The 25645-nt window shown below is 41.6% G+C and overlaps 1 protein-coding gene across 17 annotated transcripts in view; it reads right to left on the bottom strand.

The window, feature by feature from the left end:
• Positions 1–25645, bottom strand: part of YJEFN3 (YjeF N-terminal domain containing 3) — a 40993-nt gene that overhangs the window by 14241 nt on the left and 1107 nt on the right. Inside the window, exons 1-3 of one of the 17 annotated variants that reach the window (XM_074204219.1) lie at positions 18078–18174; positions 5646–5698; positions 4072–4148 (exon numbers count right to left, since the gene is read on the bottom strand). In XM_074204219.1, the coding sequence (XP_074060320.1) occupies positions 4072–4148; positions 5646–5666 (98 nt within the window). In that variant the 5' untranslated portion in view covers positions 5667–5698; positions 18078–18174. Of the gene's footprint in view, positions 1–3749; positions 3801–4024; positions 4149–5645; positions 5699–10958; positions 11088–17134; positions 17734–18077; positions 18233–24418; positions 24501–25381; positions 25549–25645 lie in introns of those variants that run through there. The other 16 variants (XM_074204221.1, XM_074204220.1, XM_074204215.1 and 13 more) reach the window with 16 other exon arrangements.

The following is a 25645-nucleotide window of genomic DNA, read 5'->3' as shown; positions in this document are numbered from 1 at the left end:
TAAAGGACTTTATAATTGATTCTGAAGGGGAAGGGGAACTCCTAGGATTTATAAAGAAGGAGGAAAGACATGGGCAAACCTACATTTAAGAAAATCACTAAGACTGCTACGTGGAAGATAGATTGGAGTGGAAAGAGATGCCAAATCTTGGAATAATGAAACAGACACATTAAAATTTGAGGATGACTGCCCTATCCAGCTGGATGGATTGGGTTGGGAAATTTCAAGTTGGTACCTTCTGGCTATGCTATCTGAAAAACTGCAAAACCACAAGATGAGGAGAGGTGGGTTTGGCCAGTCTAGAGGAGACCACCAAGGACAAAGATTATGTGTAGTGCTGATGCTGCCTCTCTGCTTTTAACACAATCAGTCCAAAACTGAGTGAATCTGCAACCAAAATCAAGGCTTAGATTTGAGAAAAAAATAAAAGGGGTTCCATTGAAAGAAGTGTTTAAGGGGCAGCTAGGTGGTGTAGTGGATAAAGCACCAGCCTTGGAGTCAGGAGTACCTGGGTTCAAATCCAGTCTCAGACACTTAATAATTACCTAGCTGTGTGGCCTGGGGCAAGCCACTTAGACCCATTTGCCTTGCCAAAAACTTAAAAGAAAAGTGTTTATAAGTCAGATTGCAGAGAATTAAGAAGAGGATAAAAGAGAAGTGCAGGCATTGAATATAATTAGTTTCCTCAAGTTAGGACATGAAAGAAAGAAGAGCTATAGGAAAATATATAGCAAAGATGGTAGGACTGAATATTTTTTAAGGATAGGGTAAGTCATGGGCGTGTTTGTAAGCATCATGGAATGAACACTGGAAATAACTAGTGTTATTTTTGAGTTGTTTTTAGTCATGTCCTACTCTTTATGATCCCATTTGAGGTTTTCTTAGCAGAGATACTAGAGTTGTTTGCCATTTCCTTCTTCCACTCATTTTACAAATGAGGAAACTGAGGCCAACAGTGTTAAGTGACAGATTTGAACTTAGGAAGATCAATCTTCCTGACTGTAGATCCAGCATTTTGTGTAGTTTTGGTATCACCTAGCTGCCAGTGGATAGAGAATAAAAATAAAGAGTAGGGATAGTGAGAGAAAAGATAAGATGGAATGAAATCAAGTGGGCCTATAGTAGAGTTTGCCTTGAATGAGATGATTTTTTTTTTTGGCCTTCAATTTCAAAGAACACCACAATACCATGACAAATGAATTGGAGTGGGGAGGTTGTGCTAAGTCATCAGTCTCACTTTCTCCTCCAGAGTTCTCTGGGTCCAGAGACCAGATATTAATCAGGATGCCAGGAGAGTCAATATCAAGTGTCTGAGGACAAATTTGAGCTCAGGTCCTCCTGACTCCAGGACTGGTGCTCTATCCACTGCAGGAAAAGACATCTGAGTGATGTCAGGTGAGACAGAGTGAGAGTTCACCAAGAATGACTGTGTGTGTGTGTGTGTGTGTGTGTATCTGTGATATGAGGTAATATCCTAAGCAGAGAGCGTGGAGGGAGAGGTTGCTATGGGAGATTTAAAGAGAAACAAAAGCAGTGTGGAACCACTGTTGTGTGTAGCAGGGGATTGTGAATCCACCTCTCTGAGGACTCAGGCAGAAGCCACAGGATGGAAGCAGAGAAGCCCCATAGTCTCCAGTCCAATGGGCACCCCCCGCAGTGAACAGCTGGAACCATAGGATCAGAGCCCAGGAGACTTGCAGGAAGCCAGCTCACTGAGAGCAGTTTGATGACCTCTGTAAATCTCTACATTAGAGGAATGAACCTCACCCCAGCTGCACATGCTATGTTTGAACCTCTACATATTACTTATGTGTGCCTCCTGTCCCCCACCCCCATGACTATGATAGAGTATGCCACAGATTTATAGGGGAAATGTTTTATTGCTACTTTTCTTATTACACCCTTTGGCAAAGTGCCTTTGTTTAGAACTAGGTACACTGACTGGCTAGCAAAAGTAAACATCCAAGAGGACTCCTGAGTCATTCTTTTGGGAAGAATACAAGCCAACAGGGTAACTTGAACCTGGAATAGCTTGGGGAGATTGGTGATAAGGGAAGAGGATAAGGAGAAAAAAACCTCATGTTTGCAATAGGGTGAGGATAGTCCTGGTGCTACATAGATAACAGCTATCATTACTCTCCTTTAAACTATCATCTTAAATTATCGTCTTCTCTCTCTCCCCCACCCCTACACTGCCAAATACCTTGCAAATCTTGTCTAGAAAGCAATGGTATCAAACTCAAATAGAAATAGAGGCCACCAAATTGCAGCCTTTCAGGCTACAAATTGACTTAAATTTGAAAATGTAATATTACCTTTCCTTTGTTGTATTTTTATTTTATTGAATATTTCCCAGTGACATTTTAATCTGTCAGGGTGTGTTATCCCTGGTCTACACTACTACTCATTTTTCTCTTATTCTTCAAATGCCCCCTTAAATAGTCCTTTCCTTGGACCCTTGCTTTTCCATTTGAATCATCCTCCCCTGTGTATCAGTCACTTATATATTTGTCCTTCATTCCTTTAGATTTTGATAACCTTAGAAGCAGTGTCTCTGTCATTTATCTCTTGACACCACCAACATTTAACAAAGACTTTACATACAGGTGTGTAGTAGTAAAGATTTCTTGAACTGAACAAATCATTTTAAGAGCTAAAAAATAGCCTAGAAAAAAAAGATATAGTGAGAACAAAAAGGGACTAGGGAGATCATCTCTTCCAACTGCCTTAATTTTAAATATAGGAAAATGAGTCTCAAGGAGGGGAAATTACATGGAAATTACACAGAATCTACCTTTCTTCCTTTCCCAATGGAGGACACTAGCAGAAATCAGAAGCAGAGGAAGTCCTATAGTTTCAGTTTTGGAAAAGATTTCAAAAAACATCTAATCTGAACTATAGCACTCAAAAATCTCCAGTGAAGGGGAACCTGCTATCTCCAAGTCATCCAATTATACCTTTTGATATCTTTTGTGTTAGAAAGTTACTCCTCACATTGGTATGGAGTCTGCCTCTGTAAACTGTCATACATGGTGTACGACCAATCATCCGAGTTGCCCTTCTTGTGGATAAAGACCAGCTGGTCAACTTCCCTCCTAAACGGGTTCCCAGGGGCGGCTAGGTGGCGCTGTGGGTAGAGCACCGGCCCTGGAGTCAGGAGTACCTGAGTTCAAAGCTGACCTCAGACACTTAATAATTACCTAGCTATGCGGCCTTGAGCAAGCCACTTAACCATTGCCTAGCAAAAATAAAAAAAAAAAACTGGTTCCCAGAAAACAGTGCTCCAAGATGGGGACTTACCAAGACACTGAAGAGCAGGACTATCATCTCCCTCATTCTAAATACTATTAAAATAACCTAGGATTATTGCATTCACTTTTCTGACACATTTACATTGAGCTTATGGGTCCCCAAAACACTCAAATGGTTTTTCTAAGAATGTCTGCCATGCTTCCCCCACCTTCCCCAAACATGTGAGGAAGATATTCTGAACTCAAATGAAGTAATTTAAATTTTCCCATTATACTTTATCTCATTAGACCAAAGTCCATTCTCTTGTGTCAAGATCATTCCAGTTCATCACTATCCTCCAGGGGGTTAACTGTCTCATTCAGTTTTGTGTCATCTATAAATCTAATACTTTAATAATTTGAATGAAAGGGGTGGCTAGGTGGCACAGTGGATAGAGCACTGGCCCTGGAGTCAGGAGTACCTGAGTTCAAATCCAGTCTCAGACACTTAATAATTACCTAGCTGTGTGACCTTGTGTAAACCACTTAGCCCCATTGCCTTGCAAAAACCTAAAAAAAAAAAAAAAAAAAAAAGATAACCTAGGCTAATAACCTCATTGCCCTGCAAAAATCTTAAAAATAATTAATAATAACAACAACAATAATAATAATAATTTGAATGATAGAATAGAATTAAGGATCTTTTCCTGGGGCACACTAATAGATGACATCAGTCCACTGATGGCTGCTCTTTGGGGTTGAATCTTTCGATCAGTTATTTCACTTCATTTTACCATTACATAATCACTCTATAGGGTCCAAAAAGTATTATATGAGAAACTTTTTCAAATGCCTTGGTGACATCCAGAAGTGCATTATATGTCTACAGCATTCACATGATCTACCAATCCAGGAGTCCTGTCAAAAAAGGAAATGAAGTTAGTTTGGTATGACTTATTCTTAATATATATTAGCTCTGGTTGATCACCACACTTCCTCTCTTAATGTGCAAAATCAAGGTTTTTTTCCCCATCATATTGTCAAGTTCAGTGGTCTATAATCTATAAACTCTGCATTCTTTTTTCTTTAAAAAATAGGGCTTGGTTCTTTTTTACTCTTTTGGAATCTTTCAAAGACCACCACCAGCAGGCTGGCAATCACATCTGCCAATTCTTCCAGTGCTCTAGGATATTGCCCTTCTTAGTGTGGTAATTTGAATTCAAAGAGAGTGGCTGGGAACTCTATCATCTTCCTCCATCTTGAGTTCCATTTCCCTGTCAAGCATTTTTGTTCTATACCTCTAGCCTAAAGACCATTATTATCAGTAGATTAAACAAAAACCCAATAAGATTTAACTCTGTTGAGTCATTCTTAATTGTTTTGTCCTCCTTAGACTGTCCCATTCCTTCAGATCTTGGCCCTTTTGTGATTTTTTTTCTTGTCCCTAACATAGTTTTTGAAAAAAAAAATCCTTCTGTTCTCTTTTCTGTATTTACATCATTAATCTTAAACTTATTCTCTGTTTGAATGTTTCTGATACTATTCTCATAGGATTATGCTAATATTTTGTAATCCTGCTGAGTTATCTGTACTTGCTTCCACCTATTTTTTTTTTTAAATCTAAATTGTTGGTTGAGTTCACTGGGCATCCACATCACTCCTTTCCTTCTCAGTAGATTATCTATCACCCTTAATAATTTCATTCTTGGAAGCTTCCTGACCCTCTTTGCCAAATAATCTATTAGTAGGATTCTGCCTAACCATTCTATATGAACACTTTGAAAATACTTCCCACCAGGGGCGGCTAGGTGGCGTAGTGGATAAAGCACCGGCCCTGGAGTCAGGAGTACCTGAGTTCAAATCCGGCCTCAGACACTTAATAATTACCTAGCTGTGTGGCCTTGGGCAAGCCACTTAACCCCATTTGCCTTGCAAAAACCTAAAAAAAAAAAAAACCTCCCCCCCAACTCAGTGGGCATGGCAGATTCTACCCACCTTTCTTCCCTCTATCACAGTGGAATAACTACTTCCCTACAAGATTCCAGTTGTTTCTAATATAACAACCAGTTCCAAAGTCTCAGAACCCTTTGGACCTTCTTCTGTCTTTTGAAAGTATTTTGAGGGGCAGCTAGGTGGCGTAGTGGATAAAGCACCGGCCCTAGAGTCAGGAGTACCTGGGTTCAAATCCGGTCTCAGACACTTAATAATTACCTAGCTGTGTGGCCTGGGGCAAGCCACTTAACCCCATTTGCCTTGCAAAAAAACTAAAAAAAAAAGTATTTTGAAATTATCATTAAGGCAAGTGAAGATTTAATAGGTATTTTGCTTAACATTTGTTTGGAAGAAGGAAGCCTGGAGCAGTAGAAAGACTTCTGGGTTTGAGGTCAAATGAAGAAGCTCAACAGCTAGTTCTACCTGTATGATTTCAGAAATCATTTAACTTTCAGGGTCTTCTTCAGTTTCCCCATCTATAAAGTAAAGAGATTAGAATAGAACAGAAGTTCTTTTTTAATTTTACTTATTTTATTTTGAACTTAAGAAACAGAAGTTTAAAAAAAAAAAAACAGAGGTTCTTAACCTGGAATCCAGAGACGAGCAAAAAGTCTGACTTTATGGGGTCCAGGGGAAAAAAATAGATTTTTATTTAAATAAAATTGGTTTAAGAGGGTTGGGAATTCAGAGAAGCCTGGAAGGAATTGCATGAACTGATGCTGAGCAAGAGGAACAGAACCAAAAAAACATTGTACACCCTAACAGTAACATGGGGGTGATGATCTACCTTAATGGACTTGCTCATTTCATTCATGCAACAATTAGAGACAATTGTGGGGTATCTGCAATAGAGAATACCATTGGTATCCAAAGAAAGAATTGTGGAGTTTAAACAAAGACCAAAGACTATTACCTTTAATTTAAGACCCACTTTTTTTTTGGTAAGGCAAGGGGGATAAGTGGCTTGCCCAAGGCCACACAGCTAGGGAAATGTTAAGTGTTTGAGGTCGGATTTGAACTCAGGTACTCCTGACTCCAGGGCCAGTGCTCTATCCACTGTGCCACCTAGCTGCCCTATTACCTTTAAAAAAAAGGTATCTTATTATGTAATTTTTCTATCTCTTATATTTTGTTTTTTCCTTAAGGATATGATTTCTGTCTCAACACATTCTATTTTGATCATGGAAACAATGTAAAGACTATCAAATTGCTTTCTGTGGGGGGTGGGGGGTGGGGGGAGGGAAGCAAGATTGGAGAAATTGTAAAATTCAAAAAATTTAAAAAATAATTGTTTCCTTTGTAATACAATTTTTATGCATTCATCAAGATTCTATGATGTCTAGAGGTTTCACCCTGAAAGAAGTGATACAGGAAAAGTTAAAGAACCCCAGACCAAGATGCCTTCCCACTCTGAACCTCTCATCCCTATTCCCCATTACTAAAATCTCATGCCTCCAATACAGGTATGTAACTTGTTTCCCAAACTCTTCCTGGGGAAGCTAGAAGGGGCTATAGAGACTATCTCAACTCCTTCATTTATAAATGAGAAAACTGAAACAAGAAATTGTCCACATCACATAAGTACCGATGAATAGCAGTCTCAGGATTGTCATTCAGGTCAAATTCAGAGTTTTTCCTTGGGCTCAAGGTAACATAGGATAAAAGCAAAGCCAGGGCTAATACTTGAGTCCCACCATATCTAAGTTTCCTATTTTTTGTATGACACATGCTGAAGAATCATATACTTGGGTGCCCACATTTCAGTATAGCAAGTATGGCAGAGCCAAGAGGAACAGAACTAGGGGCAAATTTTCCCTAAATTCTCCTTCCTCCATGGGCCTCAGGATCCTTGACCCCAAGGGCAGAAACTTTGAGAATCCTTGGAACTCTGAAGGCTCAGAATTTGAAGCAGGAAGGCTGATGATGGAACCAACTTTTCTCCCAAGCTCCTTGTACCATCTTAGCCGAGATGTTACTGCCCTCTTGTGGTTCCATTCATTTTATTCAATGGTAGCACTAGAATAGCTCTATCACAGCAGGACTGTTTCCTAAGATGATAAAAATATCAGCTACAAGAGCCCTTAAAACAGAATGTCACTGTGAAGAGGGCCCTTAGAACATAGAAAATCAGAGCTAGGAGAGCCCTTAGAACATAAAACACAGCTTCTCTAGTCCAGGGATGCACATATGTTTATACAGTAGGTCATCTCATCAGAAATTTGCATGTCTGGATTGAATTAATTTAATCCTATAATTAATTACAGTCAATTGCAATTACTAATTGATTTAAGCTTGTTACCACAACACCTGGCATCAGTTACTGGTTGACTTGAGTGTGTAATTAGGTGCTATTTGCCTATTAATTAGATTTAAAATGTTTTTTGCTGAAGATCTGAGGATGACTGCACCCTAGGGTCAAGCAGGCTACATCTGTCCTGTGGCTCCTCTTTTGGATCTTCTGGGATATAATCCAATGTCTCCATTATATAGCTGAGAAAATTGAAGCACATAAAGATTTTATTGTCTCCAGTCACAAAAGAATTGGGGGAGGCAGTAGAATCTAGACTAAAGCCCCTTTGTCCAGGCCCACTACAATGTAGTTATACCCAGGGCTTCAACTGACTGGCAAACAGAAGCCAGGTAAAAAGAAATTTCCAGTCAAGAATGATGCACCTCAGGTGAGAATGCTATCCTACACAATCTCATTACCATATTACCAGTCCTTTTACCCTTCCTTCCAGACAGACCTGTTTCCTATCCTACCCTCCCACTCAATTCAACATTCAATAAGTATTAAAGGGGCAACTAGGTGGCACAGTGGATAGAGCACTGGCCTTGGAGTCAGGAGTGCCTGAGTTCAAATCTAGCCTCAGACACTTAATAATTACCTAGCCGTGTGGCCTTGGGCAAGCCACTTAACCCCATTGCCTTGCAAAAACCAAAAGAAGAAACATACATATATATATATATATATATATATATATATATATATATATATATATATATATATTAAAATACTTTCTTTGGATGAGACTCATACTTTTCTATTCCTGAAAGGATAGAAAAATTGGGAATGGAGGAAGCCCAAGGGAGATTACACTGAAACAAGCAAGTAGGTATCAATCAATCAATAAATACTTATTAAGAGTCAGATATGTGGTAGATATCATTATGAGGCAGTACAAACAATGAAATAATCCCTGTTCTGCAAGAATTTACATTCTAACAGGGAAGATAAATATATGTCTAAGCATATATAGAAAAATTAAAATTAAAATAGCATTTACATAGTGCTTTTAAATTTTGCAAAGAATTTTACAGATTATATATGTGTATATATGTATATAGACATGAACATACATATTGCACATACTCACAAACATATTTTATATTTATACACACACACACACACACACATACATACATATATCATTTGACTCCTTGTAAGGGAGGTGCTATTATTTCCATTTATAGACAAGAAAACTGAGGCTGAAAGTGATAAACTCATCCAACCTGAGAAGGAATTTGCACTCAGATGTTCTACTCTACCAACTTCTCTACCTAGTTCCAATAAAAATGAGGTATCTAGAGAGGATCCAGAAAGGCTCCATGTGGAAAGCTGAATTCTAAAAGAAGAGAGGAATTCTTTGAGGAATGAGTATTTTATGCATGGAGAATGGCCTGTACAGATGCATGAAGGTCAGAGATAGAATGTCCTATGTGAGGAACAGAAGGCTAATTTGACTGTATAGAGAGGGGTGTGATATATATAAAAAAAAATGGCTAGAAAGATAAATGTCAAGAAACCAACGAAGGCAGAATTCTATTATGGACCTGAGGAAAAGATAGGTACTGGGTGAAAATAATGGGGACCTTGTCAAGGAATAACTCTACCCTCCTAAAGTCTGGGATGGAGGATGGGCAGGCAAGGTCTGACATGCACACTTGAATTTGGGGAGAAGGGCTTTAAAAGAGTTCAGGAAAAGGAGAGATTAGATATTATGGATTTATATTTCAGGAAGAGAAGTGGAAAATATGACTTTCTGAAGCCTCAGAATGACAGATGAAGTCTCCTGTGGCATCTGTTTGGAGGAAAGAGAACTGGATAGAGGGGTGGGTGTGGGTATGGGTGTGAAGGGGTATAGGGATGTAGGGAGGATTGGGGTGAGGGAGGCATGAAACAAGTAGGCCAGTAAGGCTGTACCATAGTGTATGTGATGGAGAATAGAATAATAAATCTAAGGTTGATGCCAGATTGTGAAGACTTTAAATGCCCAATAAGACTATTTTTGAGCCTGAAAATAACAGGGAGCCATTGCAGCCAAATATGAGAGGCATTGTCAAACCCATAATTTAGGGCTTTAGAAGGTTACTATCTATAAGGAATTCCTCAATAAAGTAGTTAAGGAATATAACAGTTCTCAAAAGAATAATTGCAAACTATTAATAAGCATGAGAAAGAGTACTTCAAATTGCTAATAAGAGAAATGCAAAAAGTATTACTAATTGATTCAAACTTATTACTACAACACCTGGCATCAGTTACTGGTCGACACTTCACACCTAGAAAAGAGTCAAAGATGACCAAAATGGATATAACCAATGCTGGAAGATCTGTGAAAAGATAGACATACTCAAATATTAATAGTGCAGCTGTGAACTGGTACAACTGTTCTGGAAAGCAATTTGTAACTATGCAAATAAAGCATATATAAAATATCCATGCCCTTTGATCCATTTACTCCAAGGCATTTATTAACAAAAATAACAGCATTTTCTGTGACAGCAAAGAGAGCTGGAAACAAAGCAGATGTCCATGGGTTAAGAATAGCTTAAACAAATGATGATATATGAATGTTAGTGTGCTATAAGAAATGACAAACTTGATGAATACAGAAAACCTGAAAAGATTTATGTGAATTAATACAAAGTGAAATAAGCAAGACAAGGAAAACAATAGGTATAATAACTACAATAATGTAAATGAGAACAATAACCACCACAAATCAATCAAAATGGATTGAGGTCAAAGAATAGAATTAACTTGATCCCAAAGATGAGATATGAAAAGATACCTTCAACATGTTCTGCATGACTGAACATGCATAACCTAAAACAAATTGCTCTCTATCTTAGGGAGAGATGGGGTAAAGGAGGAGAGAGAAAATTTGGAACTCAAAATTCTCAATGTTAAAAGTTGTCTTTATATGTAACTGAGAAAAAAAATATTTTTAAAAAGAAAAAAGACACTATCCCTGCCCCTTTGAAAAGGTTGAGGGGAAGAGTGAAGAAGGTCGGTCTACAAATATAGAATATTGTGTATATTATCAGGTTTTCTCAACAAGTTGATTTTTATCTGTCTTTCCTCTTTAGAAAAAATTCTATTATAAGGGTGGCTTCTCTGGATAGAAAAGGGACAGGATGGAGGAAGAGAAGGGATATAGGAAAAATATATGTGATGCAAAATAAAATTTATCATTGTTAAGAGAAAATAAAGGGAGGAATGTGAGAAATACGGCGCAGGTAGAATAAATCGCACTTGGCAAATGACTGGCTGTAGAGAGTGACAGTACAGAGGATTCCCAGTCATGGACGTTGAATAAGTGGGCATATTATGATGCCTCTAACATAGAACACCACCTTACATTTTGAGATTCCAAAGACCATGAACCATTCAACTTTAGAACTCTTTTATCTGTCCTGATAGGTGAATGAGTACAAATTCATATAACTTACATAATGGGGTCCAATCAATCACCAGGAACCTGGGACAGCCTGACCTCTTGCCATCTTCTCATCCTCAGTCAGCTACTTCCCTAAGTATCCACCTCTTCCTCTCAGAATGGTCATCAAACCAATGCCACCCTTGTTAATAGAAAAGTTGGGGCAATCTTTAACTCTTCCATCCCTGTGAAATCTTAGACCAAAATTCCCTTTCTTGGACACCACTCCCCTTTATGTGCTATCTCCTCCAATTAGAATGCAAGTTGCTTGAGGATAGTTAAGTCTGTCTCACTTAAGTATTTTGTATCCCTAGAACCTGGCACAGTGCCCTTCATATAGCTGAGAATTAATGTTTTTTTTAATCCATTCAGATTAGAAGAGGTATGAGTTAGGGAGTGATGATTTCAGTTTTCAATGCTAATGGAACATTCATGTGGAGATGTTCAGTGGGGAGAAGTTAAAGTGACTCTTGTGCTTACTTCAAGAGAAAACATACTAACAATGAAAACCATCCTAAAGTAAAATGAGTTGCTTCCAGAGATGGCAGATTCTGCTTTCCTAGAGGTCTTCAAGGAGGGTAGAAAAATTTCTTATTGGGAATACAGAAAGGGATTTCTCGTTCAGATAACCTCTGATCCAATTGATAACCAACTGAGCTTCTATGAAGGAATGTGAATTTTGAGGATAGGCCCAAGGAATAGACTACCTAGTACCAAACTGAGTGAGGGAAGGGGTGGGTGGTTAAGTGGGAGGGAAGGGGAAGAGCACGTTCTTCCCCCAAGCTAATAGTAGGTTAGATTCTTTGCATCAGTCAGCACCTCTTGTTCTCCAGAGTCTGAAAGGGGTCATTTGTACATTGTTCATCTCCTGTCTAGCTAATTAAGGGGATTGGTAGCAGCTGTGTGGCACTGGCTGGGCCCCAAGGACCAGCTCATGGGCTCATCTTGTGCCCATCCTGCCCAGGACAATGAAAATCCCATTTGTCAGTAATTATAAGCCACCCTCCCAGCTCCGCCCCAACTCAATTTGTGATCATGGACAAGTCACCTCCCCTATTCAGTTTTCCCCATCTCTGAAATGAAGGGAATGAACTAGAATATCTAAGTTTTTAACCTGGAGTCCATAAATTGGGGGTGGGGTTACATATATTTTGATTATTGTATTTCAATGTGATTGGTTTTCTTTTTAATCCTATGTATTTTATTCTATACATTTAAAGACATGATTCTAAGACATCTAAAGACTTCATCACACTGCTAGGTCCAAAAACCCCAGCCCCTGAAAACACCTCTAATATTCTATCAATTAAGGGACTCATACTTATTGAAGATTTGGATAATTCCCCCCTTGTCCTAAAATTCTATGAGTATCATCTCAGGTCTACTTGTTCTGAGCTTCTGAAGCTGATGTTCTAAAGTGCAGTACTTTTTAGACTTGGATCTAGGTACCAAAGACCATGAAGGAGAAAAGAAAAAGGGAGACATTGCTAGCACATAGGGTCTAGATCACAGCCCAGGTGCCACTGAAAAAAGAATAGTAGCAAAAGATAAATCTTGCTGACCACATCCTCAGGTTCTCTTGTCTTTCCAATCTCTCTAAGTAAGTTGGAAGGGCCTCTTAGGATTTGGGCAGCAGACTATCAGAAGGTAAGGAGAAAACAGAGATGGAAATGATGATGATGGGTAGTGAAGACAGGTCCTTTTCTCTATAGTAACAGAAATTCCACTGAGAAATGGCTCCTAAAGAGGCAGCTCATGTTTCTAGTAGATTTACATTTGGTTCCAACCTTTCCCTCCCTTTGACTTTCATCCAAAAAAGATCCTGGGAATTGAAATAGACCCCTTGAGGAAAAGCTCTTTCCTCAGTAGACCTGTATCTGAAGTCTCTCTTTCTGAGGTTAGGAAGCAATAATGTCTGGGGTAGGGAAAGCTCCCCACTTGAGAACTAAGTGCTTTGGGCAGCCAAGGGTCAGAAGAGATTAATAATGACTACTAATAGCTTCAAGATCTACAATGCTTTGCATTTATATGGTGTTTCTCCATCCATTATCTTTCCATCAGCCCTGAGACATAGCAACATTGATTCTTCCCATTTTACAAAGGAAGAATAGAGACCTTAGCAGAAGTGACTTATTCCCCACTCACACTGCTAATAAATTCAATGTCCTTCCCTAATGACCCCACAAATGAATTTGTGGCTATTGGGTGGGATGGGAAAAGAGGGATTTAATTTATTCTGTTTGGTTCCAGAGGACAGGACTAGGGTCATGGAGGCATGGGGTGGGGAGGGGAGGGGGTGGAGAAGGCAGAGGTGTACCAGAAGAGGTTATAAGGAGAAAAATGTTGGCTAAAAATAAGGAAGAACTTCCTGACAAGCTGCTCCAAAATGAATCTGTTGGAGGAGAAACTGTAAATGAATTGACTGGAAACAGGGTGATCAATTAGATGGCTACTACATTAATCAATTAGATGGCTACTACATTAATCTCAAACATGAATGAGGATGCTTGTACCAAGGAGAGGGGACAGATGTACCAAACGGATTTTTTGAGGGAGTAAAATCAATGAGATTTAGCAGATGATTGGATGTGAGGGGGTGAAGATGAAGGAAAATTTTAAGATGACAGGTTCTGAGCCTGGGTAAATGGGAGAAAGGTGATGTCATCTGAAACAGAGAATCTGGAATAGCAAATTTGACAGAAGTGGGGGAGGGGGTGATGCTGAAATCAATTTAGGACATTTTGAGGAATCACAAAATTAGAGCCACAAAATCTCAGCTGTTCCACTAACTAGACTAACTGGGCAAGTCACTTAAGTCACTCTAGGTTTCACGTTCCTTATATATAAAAGGAGGAGGTTGTACTGGTTGACCTCACAGGTTGATTTCAGCTTGAAATCTATGATCTTAACTCAAACCAAATGTGAGGTGATGCTTTCCAGAGACATCCATCAAGGGAAGTAGAAATCCAAGACAGAAGCTTAAAAATAAAAATCAGGGAATCATCTACTCAGTAAAGTCATGGGCATGGATGAGATCACCTAGAAAGAGAGGATTACTAACCCTTATGGGGCATCTGAACTTGGAGAGCAGAATGAAGATGAGGAAAGGAGAGCATAAAGGGTCAATTCAGTGGACAGGAAGAAGAGTCATTGACCACAGGCAAGGTGCCAACCCCCTTCTCCTGGTGGGCTTCTAAGCCAACAGGGGCTGCTAGGTGGCGTAGTAGATAAAGCACCAGCCCTGGAGTCAGGAGTACCTGGGTTCAAATCTGGTCTCAGACACTTAATAATTACCTGTGTGGCCTTGGGCAAGCCACTTAACCCCATTTGCCTTGCAAAAAAAAAAAAAGCCCTAAAAAAACCTAAAAGAAAGAAGCCAACTTCAGCAGGTGCAGCAAGAAACCTCACCTTTCCAAGTTCTTACCACTTAATCGTCCCACTTTTCCCAGCCTCCCTTCTGAATTTAGGTTGGAGGAAATAGAAAGGGGGAGGGGAGGAATGATGGAAATTGAGAGAGCTGAAAGCAACTGTTTGCTCCTGCCTCCCTTCCCCTCCCCTCACTTTGTTCCCAAAAGTTCCACTCTCTGGGGGAACAAAAGAAAGGGAGGAGCAGGCCGACAGGAGACAGTACCATCTCACCAGCTCTTCCCTCAGCCAATTTGGGAATCATTTCCCTGCTTAAGTGGTAATTAAAGCACTCACAGGGAACCATGGGGGGGGGGGGGGAAGAGATATGTCGCTGGCACTTGAAAAGCCCTGGTCTGGAAGTCAGTCAACAAGAATTGATTAAGCCCCATCATGTGCCAAATATTGGGTTAAGTTCTAGAGATCCAAAGAAAGGCAAAACTCAAGACCCTGCCTACAAAGAGCTCACATTTTAATTCTCAACATGCAAACAACTATGAAATGTGCGAGATCTATATGGGGTAAACGAGGTCATCTCAGTGAGCAGCTACTGGCATTCAGAGCATTCAGGGACAAGGAAAACCTCCTTGCAGACGGTGGCATTTTAGCTAAGGTCTGATGACATCAAGGGAAGCCAGGAGGCAGAAGTGAGCATTCCCCATATGGGAGACAGTCGGCTGTGGGAAGGCACAAGAGTTGGGGGTCAGGATACTTTGTTTTCTTTTCTTGCTGACTTTGATTATCTTGAAGGAATCACTTCCCCCTTTCCTATTCCACTCCAAATCTGACCAACCCCAATATCATCCATCTCTCATTCTCAAAGTAAGTTTAACCATCCTCAGTCTGTGGCCCATCAGGAATGACACAAGTCACCCTTTCTTTATCCATCCTAGCTGATGTTCTGTGACTCTGGAATGTGCAGACTAGCTCAACTGCAGTTAGAAGGAAGAAGTTTTAGTGGTGGTAAAGGTATCCGTGCTTGAAGACCTGTGGAGAAGGTGGGATCCCATGTGAGAACTGTGGGGGAGGCAGAGGCGGGAGCTCCTAGGGAGCAGGAGACAATGAAGCTTCATGGTACACGTCACCAGCCCTCAAAATAACTATAGGTGGGGGGTTGTAATTCAACCTACGCAGGGGAGAAAGGGAGGCTGTAAGTGAGGGTGGGGAGGGGGACTGGGAATTCCACTCCTGGTTCAGCTCCCCAGGCAAGGAGATCAGCTCATTCAAAAGCCCTTCCCACTGTGTCTGAACCCTGCCTGAGTCCTCTACCCCACCAGATCCACAAGAACAGAAGCAGCACAGATCAGAAGACTCGAGTTCAAATCTTGTTTCTGATGGTTTTTACTGTGTGACCTTGGGCAAGCCATTGAATTCCATGGAAAATGAGAGAATTGAGGAGGTCCTTTCCATCCCAATGATCTCTTCAGCACCACCTCAGAGAAGTGGATCAGCTTGGGTTCAAAAGGTCAGCATCACCTACCTCCACTTGAGGGCACATTTCTCTAAGTTCCTTTTCTAGATTGTTAAAGCCAAGTCTCTCAACTCATCTCTGAAAGATCAACTCTTAAATTAATGTGAGACCCAAGCCCTAAGTCTCTACTCCCTCAGCCCAGGCAGGTAGGTGACACTTGGAGTTAAGACTATAGAGTTCAGTCCTTCCTCAGATATTTAGCTATGTGACCCTGGACAAGTTAATGTCTCTGAGTCTCAGTTTCCTCAACTGCAAAGTGGGAATAAGCAAAGCACCTGTCTTACAGGGTTGTCTTGAGAATCAAATGAGAACATTTTAAAGAGTTTTTGCTAAACCTGAATGCTAAGCATCCCAGTGTTGCAAGGACCTCTTTTCTCTAAAAGGTTTCCAAGTTTTCTTGCAGGTAAATACCAAGGGAGCAGGTTTCAGGGCCACATGTCAGAACCACTTTTCTGATGCATGATCCTCACAACAGCTATGTGATGCTTAAAGTACAGATTGAACAAATGAGGAAACTGGGGCCTGGTTAACATCATGATCAAGCAAGATTCGATTATCTCAGGTTTTCTGATTCTTTCCTTTATAAACCTTCCAAAGTGTTCCAAAGAGGTGGGAGCAAGGTAGTGGATGGACATCATGATGTAATAGCGTACATGGGTGAAGGGTTGTAGCCATCAGAACATCCCTACCTGGACAGCTCCTCATTCATCCTGGGAGGAAGGAATCTGGTCAGTAACTCCTTCCTCTAAAATAATTCCTCTGTCACACCTTCCCCCACTCTCCCCAGCCCTGAATTTTATCTCTGCTTCCTTCTGACAACAGCATCTGTTTAGCTTATCATGTAACATTACAGAACTTGGATCTCATTCTATAGGATAGGAAACTGAGGCCTAGAGAGAGAAAATAACTGGTCTGGATCATCTTTGCATTCTGATACAAATCAACAAACATTGTTATTTTTCAGACACTGTGTTATCCAGGCAGGGGGCTCAAAGAAAAAAGTAGTTATCATCTGGAGAGAAGGTAAAAGGTAGGAGTCTGGACTCCCTGGTGCTGGGAGGTTTCTCCTTGGAGGGGAAAGGGAGAAGAGGAGGAGGGACTGTAGGAAAGAAAGGTAGCTAACTGAAAGCTGATGGATAGGCAATCCCACGTTCTGTCTCTGGTTCGTCAAGAGAAAGCTCAAAGAAATAACTCCTGTGCCTCTGTCAGCTTCTCTCCCCAGTTGACTTGGATGATAGGGCAGGTATCTGGATCAGGGCCCTTTGTCTTGCTGTTTCCTCCCTATTCTTTAAATTCGGGGTTTATAGACTCACCCTCTATCCATTGGACTGATGATTTCCACCAGCTGCAAGACCTTTCTGAATTTATATCAATCAGGGCTGGAATAAGGTTTGTAGGAGAGGGACCAGCCACCCTAGTGAGAAGGCTATTAGGCCCTGAGGGAGAGCTCTTAAGAATCACTATTCCAAGGGCTCTGGATCCTGGGGGGGGGGGGGCGCCTCGGAAAGCCTCCAGTCCGGTTACCAATATCCCCCCATCCTGACTCCTGGGGTGAAGGGGAGGCCCCAGGGAGATCAGGAAGTTGTCAGGGATGGGCTCCCTCACTCCCCTACTAGGAAACACCAGGGGGCTGAGACCGGAGAGACAGCAGCAACAGCAGTTTCCCAGGAAACGGGTGAGAATTCTGGGAAGGAGGGAGAGGAGGAGGAGGGACCCCCAAGTAACAGCAGACCAAAAAGCCCTGAATAGAAGGGTAAGGGGGAGATTGGTCTCCAGGAAAGAGGATCCCCATGGGAAGGGGTTGGGGCTAGCAAGTGGGCAGAGGAGTAACTGAAACTAGGGCCGTCACTGGGAGGACAGTTATGAAGGGGAAAGAGTTCAACGCCCCCCTCTCCCCGGTGTGATGGACCCGAGCCCACTCTAATTCTCCTTGAGGCGCCCCCACCCCCCCTTGAGGAGGACCCCCGTCTCCCTCGTTCTCCCCCCCACCCAGCCTTGTGTGCAAAGGTGCTGCTCCTCGGGGGGAAGGACCGGGCACTGGACCCCGCAGGAAGCCCCCCCCCTTAGTTCTTCGGGACGAGGTCTGTGGGCCCCACGCCTCTCCCCGGGAAGGTTTTCGGGTTGCCGCCCCCCGCCCCCCCGGGCATTATTAGACCCCCGGGCTCCCCCGGGGGAGGGGCGGGCTTAGTTCCCAAGGTCCGGCGGGGGGCCAGTGCCGCCCCGCCCCCGGCCCCCCGCGCGGCGGGCGCCGCTCACCTGAGGAACCTGGGGAGCTCGGGCTGCGGGCCCTCGCGGGCTGCGGGGCCGCTCATGCCGGCCGGGGGCGCCTGCCTGCGCGGGGCTCCGGAGCAGTCTGCCGCCGCCGCCGCCGCCGCCGCCGCCTTTTATCCCCCCGCCGCCCCTCCCTCCTTGCTAGGGGCGCGGGCCGTGCGCCCCCCGCAGCGCGCTACTCCGGCCCCGGCGGGGCGCGGGGCTGGCCAGTCAGGAGGCAGCCGCCGCCTCGGGAGGCCTGCCGATTGGCTGCGGCCGGAGGAACGGAACCTCGGCGCCCAATCGCAAAGCCGGGAGCCCTTTAACCCTTTCCGACGCCGGCGCCGCCAGCCTGGTGAATGGGAGACGCTCCGGCGAGGCTGGGGCCGCGGGGCCGGGCTGGGGCCGCGGGGCCGGGGCTCCCGGGCTCCCGACGGGGGCCGCGCCGCCTTGGAGGGTCGGCTCCAAAGCACTCTCCGCGTCGCCCCGCCCCCAACCCTCCACCCGCAGAAAGGATGCAGGCTCCCCCTCCTATCCCGGCAGCGCCCCCATCCCGGACCCCGAATTTATCCGAAGGGGAGAATCTCATCAGAAGCCTGCAGGAGGGAGACCTCCCCGACGCAGCCCTTTCTCCCGCACAGCCCCCGGCCCAGTCCTTTAGCAAAGCCCAACCCTCCCACCTGATCTCTTCCCAACACTCCTGAGAGAACACCACCACTCTTCACTGGCTGGAATGAGTTTTTACCACCTTCCGTCTACACAGGCTGAGCTGAGCAGGGGCAGCAGGTCGGGCCAGCGCCAAGTCAGAAATCTCCACATCCCTAATAGTTTGGGGGAAGACAAAGCATCTCCCTAAAACAACTCTTAGTGAACGATACCGTTTCATTTACCATAACTGAGGCTTGGAAGACTTGCTCGAGGTTTAGTCACAACCCTATAAAGTATGGATTGATTTATGGCCCATGTTTTACAGATGATCATTTCTGTAGCACTTTGGGACTTAGAAAAATATATACTAGGTATCTGATCTTCACAGAAAACCTGTGAGGTAGATACTGTCTCCATTTACAAGAGGAGATACTGATGCTCAGAGATTACAATAGCCAGCAATGTGATTAGAAAATCGGTAAAGGCAGCAATGAGATTTAAACCAAAGTTTCTCAATTTATCCAAAGTTTTTCAGGACTGAAACAAGCCTTCTGAGATCATGAGTCCAACACCTTTGTTTTAGAAATGAGGCTATTTTAGGCCCAAATAGGTCCTAAGAATTGCCTGAGAAAAGCAACTAGCTGTTGCAGAATTTGAACCCAGATCCACTGACTCCAACTTATTTTCTATCTAGTTCAATCTTCAACTTTTTTAAGTAGAAATCCTCTCTTCAAAATATACCTACCAAGTGCTCCTCCCTATACACTCAAGTAACAGAACTCTTTCCATTATGGAACATCATTATTAGGAAGATTTTTCCATATTGAGATTCAATATACCTAATCTTCACCTTCCCCTAAATTATCCCTTTCCCACAGCATTTAAAAACAGTCTGCAAAACCCAATGGGATTGCCAAAGGTCATAGCAGTGAGAAAGATGGAGGGGAACACCTCAGGGGCCACTGACATCGAATAGCTAGATAACAAAGGGAAATATGAATGGGTAAATGCAAAAACCAGGAGAGGTCCCAGCAATAATACTAAGAGGAAATCTAAAGTGTGCAGAACATCTGGAAGCAGGCATGGCACCAGGGCTAGGGTCCAGGAGAGGGTACCAGGAAGTAGACCAAGCAGGAAAGAGTGTTGCTGAGATGATGGAAGCTAAGACAGACTCCAATACTAGAGAAATTTATAAGCCAAAGAACCATGATAGAGCTTGAGGACATAGAGCAGGTGTGAGATGAAGGCTTGGTCATAACAAGTAGTTTTACCCACCTCTGAGGTAGTGCAACAGACCAGTTCCTAAAATAATCTCAGGAAACAAACAGCCAAATTGATAAATTTTGGGGGTCAGATGCTCCCAGAAATTAACTTTATAGATGAAAGCTGTTCCAGAGGGAACCAGGTTGGTAGTTACTGAAGAGTATTAAAGGGTCTTGACCAACAGTATAGTATGTCCCAGGGGCTATAGTCTGAAAGTGAGCAGAACCAAAGTGAGGCCTCAGAGTTCAAAGATCATAGAAACAAAAGGGCCTTTAAGAGATTATATGGAGGGGCTGCTAGGTGGTGCAGTGGATAAAGCACCGGCCCTGGAGTCAGGAGTACCTGGGTTCAAATCCGGCTCAGACATTTAATAATTACCTAGCTGTTTGGCCTTGGGCAAGCTACTTAACCCCATTTACCTTGCAAAAACCTAAAAAAAAAAAGAGAGATTACATAGACCCACATCCTACCTTCATCCATTTTACAGATTAGATAACTGAAGGTCAAAAATGTAATTCAGTGTCACAGGTCAGAGCAGCCAAGCCTGGAAATGGAATCAGTCTTTTTGAGCTGAAAAGAATGAGGTCATCTAGTTAGCCCAAATCCTCATTTTAGATGAGCAAACTGAGGACCACAGAGAAATGGCTGTTCAAGGCCTCACATCCAATTAGACCTGGAACTAAGTCTTTGGATTTCCAAGATCAGCAATTTTTTTCACTCCAGTAAGGAAGTCATTGCATTTATAATCACAGTTTCTCAAGAGTTAGAAACATCTCTCTCCTCCCTTTCTCAAATAAACTTCTTGAAAAAAACTGTCTACTCTCACTGCTCTTCTTTCATTCATTCAACTCCATAATTATCATTAATTGCTGTTGTTTGTCCTTTGTTCTCAAAAAGGACCATAACATCAAGAAGGTGATGCCATGACTTGCAAGTGAATTGGATTTAAATGAGGCAGGGCTGTGCAATGTCACCAGCCTCACTCTCTGCTCTAGAGTCATCTGGGTCCACTGGCCAAATATGGATTAGGGTAACTGGAAATGGCCCAAACACAGTGGAAGATGCTGAGTTTTTAGGCTAAGTCTTTCCTAGGTCTCAATTTGCCTGAGATAATGATCATTTAGTGATTAAGGTTAGGAAAGAAATGAGGCAAAAAGTAGTCCCTTTTACTAGTCAAAAAATAAAAATAAAAACAGAAACAATTGCTATTTGTACTCACTATAGGTCATCAAAACCCAAACAATGACCAAGTAAGGCTTGGGCCATGACCTGTTGTTGTTCAATCAGTGAAAGACAGGGTGATTTGGGCGTATAAATTATGGTCCTTCCTGTAAATTCCAAGATATCTTTCAAAGTTTCAAATGATCAAAATTTATATTCCTTTAAGCTAAGCACCTACTTTAACATTAAACTGAAACTTCTCTTCAAAGTCACTAATCATCTCTTAATTGCCAGAATTAATGGGTCTTTTCTCAGTTCTAATCCTTCTCCTACTGGATACTCTCTTCTTTCTGGGTTTTTCATTCTAGACTACTGAGATTATTTCATAAATGTGAATTTTTTGAATTTGTAATTGTAATTGTATATTCGTTAAATATTCCCTCCCTTCAAATTTTCATTCAATCACTGATTGAAAAAATATGAATAGGATAAAGGTAAGAACAAACTGCTGAGGCATTTAATGCTAAAAATCCTTTCCTCCAAGTTTACATTAACCCTTTAACAACTCACTGGGTCTGGTCATTCAACTAATCCCAAATCTACCATTATATAACCCAGGGCTGTCCAACCTTACTTTTAAAAGTTTTTATTGAAATGACAAGTTGCCATTTTAGTGAGTAGCTCAACTTTGTTTACTAAACCATCTAGTAACCCACAGGGGAAGATAGTGTATGGAGAAAGCAAGATGTTCAGAAGCCAGTAGTAGTGAGGGGGAATTACAAGGCAGGAATCCCATACTGAAGAGGAGTCTATAATTCTACCACTTTTAACCAAGAGAGCTAACTTTCCAGATAGCTAATAGAAAGGAATCTATCAGCAGTCTACTTTTTCTCAGAATAAAATCCAGAATCAGAAATTTGCAAAGCTCTGACCAAAGGGCAGCAATTATAGTTTACCCTGAAACAGATCATTCTGGGAACACTGAAAGTTTACAGTTTCCCCAAACTGTCACTAAGATCTTGAAACTCAAAAAAAGGGAGCTATATACATACATACACATAGAGTTGGGTATAAAAATACATTTCACCCTACAGGAAAAATAAAGGGAAAGTGGGGAAAGGGAGAAATGGAATTAGAAAGAAGTCTACATTAAGGAAAAGATTAATGCTAAGAAAAACATTCAAAACATGCAAAAATATAGCTTGTGGGAGTGGCAAAGAATCTGAGGGGGTATTCATAAATTGGGAATGGTATATAAATGTGACAAAATACTATCATAAAGATCAACCATGACTTGTCCAGAGGACAAATGAAATATTCCACCCTCTTCCTGACAGTTTTTTTGGACACAACCAACATGGAAATTTGTTTTGATTGATTAATAATAGATTTTCTTGTGTTCTTAATGGGGGTGGGGAGAAATTGAAAGATGAAGGGGAGAAGGCAGATTCTGGCTGATTTTAAGATACCAGTTTTAAGATCTGGTATCAATATAATGATCATACATGATTCCAGAGGACTAATAATGAAACATATTATCCATTTCCTGACAGCACATTTAGGGTATAGAATTTGACATGTATATTTTTATATGTAGCCAATAATGGGAATTTATTTTGCTTGACTATGTATATTTGTTATGTTTGTTCTTTTCTTTTTTAATGGGGTTAGTGTTAGGAGGGAAAGAAAATAGATTTGTTAATTTTTTTAAAACACTTAAAATAGGGGGTTGGTACACAGATGTGGAATATTGTATTCATTTTCAAAAGAGGTCACTGCATTGCTAATTTGGTTTAATTTTATTACTTGATTAGAAGATGGGAACAACCTGGGAATGTTTGAAATTTAAAAACAAAACACATCAAAAAACTTTAGATGAAAAAACACAAACACAAAAAAAAAACAAAATCTAAGGATCCCTGACATCCAGCACTCCCTTGGTACACCAGGTTGATAATCTTGTCAGAAAAAGGAAATGAGCCTATTCTGGCATGACCTTTTCTTGACAAAGCCATGCTGGCCTCTACCAATAACTGCTTCCTCTCTAAATGCTTACAAACCATCCCTTTCATACATTTCAGACATTGCCAAGAATTGAAGTTAAACCCACTGACCTATAATTTGTAGGCTCCTCCTTCTTCCTTTTTTTTTCTATTGAAAAACATTTACCCATTTCCAGGTCTGTAGTACCTTCCTCCTGTTCTCCATGATTCTTCAAAGATCACTAGACACAGCTGCTTAGCAATTACCTCCACCAGTTGTTTCAGAGCTCTTCTAAGCATGATGACTTAAAATCAGTGAAGGCAACTAATTGGCCTCTCAGCATTTCTTCACTTATTCTGATTTTCAACTCTTATCCATTTTAGCCCTAACCTCCTCAATCCTAAGATCAACAGCAAAGCAAAATTCAAACATTTGATCTGCTCAACAAAGGATCTATCATTGCCTGATAAATCATTCTACTCTTTTCTTTGAACTTTTTAAAGCTATGTAAAGAGGTTGAGTATTCAGTGTCAGAATCAGACTTTGTGCTACAGGTGACTTTCTAACAGAACTATGACATTTTCCAAGATGAATCCTCATCAGACCATCGTCCCCCCTCTTCCACCCCAATATCCTCTTTCCAGATGCCCTAAAGAGGCCTCTTTTCCCCCTATATGGGAAGTAAGAACCACCTAATGCAGTGGTCCTGGCTTGGAGCAGGGTTATGGTGGCTGTTGGGCTGTAATGTAAACATTATCTGACTTGACCTCCCACTAGGGGCAGCAGAGTCTGCTGGTAAGATCTGAGATTACCCAAGAGGGCCAGTAAGAATGCCAGCTGAATTTGGGAGCTGAACAGAACTGGGGACACTTGGTAGAGTTGTCAGAGCCCAGTCCTGTAACCTGTCACTTTTTTTTTCTTTGACTTTGATATTTATGGTTTGAGTGCAGCCTTCAAATTGGTCTTCCCACTCAATGTGCCTTCCTCAGCTGCCATGCTAGCACTACTCTAACCATATCATTTTTCTAACTCAGTAAACCCCAGTGACTCCCTATTACTTCCAAAATCAAACAAAAAGTTCTTTCACCAAAGGCCCTTGCAATCCAATCCAATCCCTTCTAATATCTCTAGATTTTTCACTAGGTATTAGTCAGTTTGGTCAAACTAACCTTCCTGTAATTCCCCACCTATCATACACTGTCTCCTAGCCCCATTCCTTTCACTTCCACCTCTTAAGACTCCATGACTTCCAAGGTGGCCTTTCTCAGAATCACTAACTGCTAGTCCCTTACCTTCTGAGATCACCTTCCATCTTCTCTGAATACATCTTGAATAATGGTGAAATGGGGATGATAATAATGCAGTACCTTCCTCCTAGAATAATTGTGAGGATCAAATGAGATAAAAAAGCATGTGGTACCAGACCTGGCACATATAGGCTCTATATAAATGTTATCTACTTTAATGATTATTTTTTTTTAGCTTTTACAGGGCATTGGGGTTAAGTGACCAGCCAAGAGTCACACAGCTAAGTAATTATTAAGTGTCTGAGGCAGGATTTGAACTCAGGTCCTCCTGACTCCAGGGCCAGTGCTCTATCCACTGCACCACCTAGTTGTCCCTATACCCATTTCTTTACCCTTAGAATGTTAACTCCTTGACGACAAATTGTTTTAGCTTTCCATTTTATTATCAGCACTCAATGTTCTATCAGTCGATCAACAAACTTTTGTCTTATTAATTTTTATTTATTAAATTTTTGTGATTTTATTAATTTTATTGGTCACTTACAAACATTAAGAACTGAAAGCAGCAGATATCAAGTGCTCAATTAATATTCGCTAATTCAAAATCATCTTTCAACTCTTCTGTAGGTTGAGGGCAGGACACATTTTCGATTTTGTTTTTGTATCTCTTGTACATGGGTATACTGCATTTCATAGAGCAGGCACTTAATTTGTCAGCCCTTAGTTATCTTCTACTTATCTTTAAAATCATTTGTCAATGAGTTAATTTCCTTTGCATCCTCATCAATCTCTAAACAGTTTCCACCTTGAAAACAACCTCACTGAATTCCTAATTTTCAAAATAACTTTTTAGGAGCTTCCCAGGTCATTGATTGCTACCTCTTTTCTCTGACCACTGAAATCAGATCTCCCCCCCCAAGGAAAGTGTGTGTTCAACTACTCTTGCCAAGGTTCCTCTCTCTCTCTACTACAGATATTAGGTTCCTTCTTGGTCAAAATTTAGCTTACTCTTGAATATACTCCCTGGTATAACAACTACAAATAGCAGGCATTCTTCAATAATGGGCGTACTGCAACATGCTTCACACTTCCTAGGCACCATCTTCTCTCATGGTGAATGAAGACTGAGGGATTGCTCTACCACAGACTTCTCATGCTTTGGGGAGGTGTGCATCCTTGGGAAAAGAAGTATACATTTTATTAGAATTCTCTGATAGAGAACTGGACTATTCAGAGCCCTAGCTCCCATTTATGATCCTAGCATACATTTCC

The sequence above is a fragment of the Macrotis lagotis genome, chromosome X, assembly GCF_037893015.1.
Source record: "Macrotis lagotis isolate mMagLag1 chromosome X, bilby.v1.9.chrom.fasta, whole genome shotgun sequence".
In the NCBI taxonomy this organism is placed as follows: Eukaryota; Metazoa; Chordata; class Mammalia; order Peramelemorphia; family Peramelidae; genus Macrotis; species Macrotis lagotis.
Note: the sequence above shows the minus strand (reverse complement) of the source record. Positions and strands in the feature narration are given on the sequence as shown.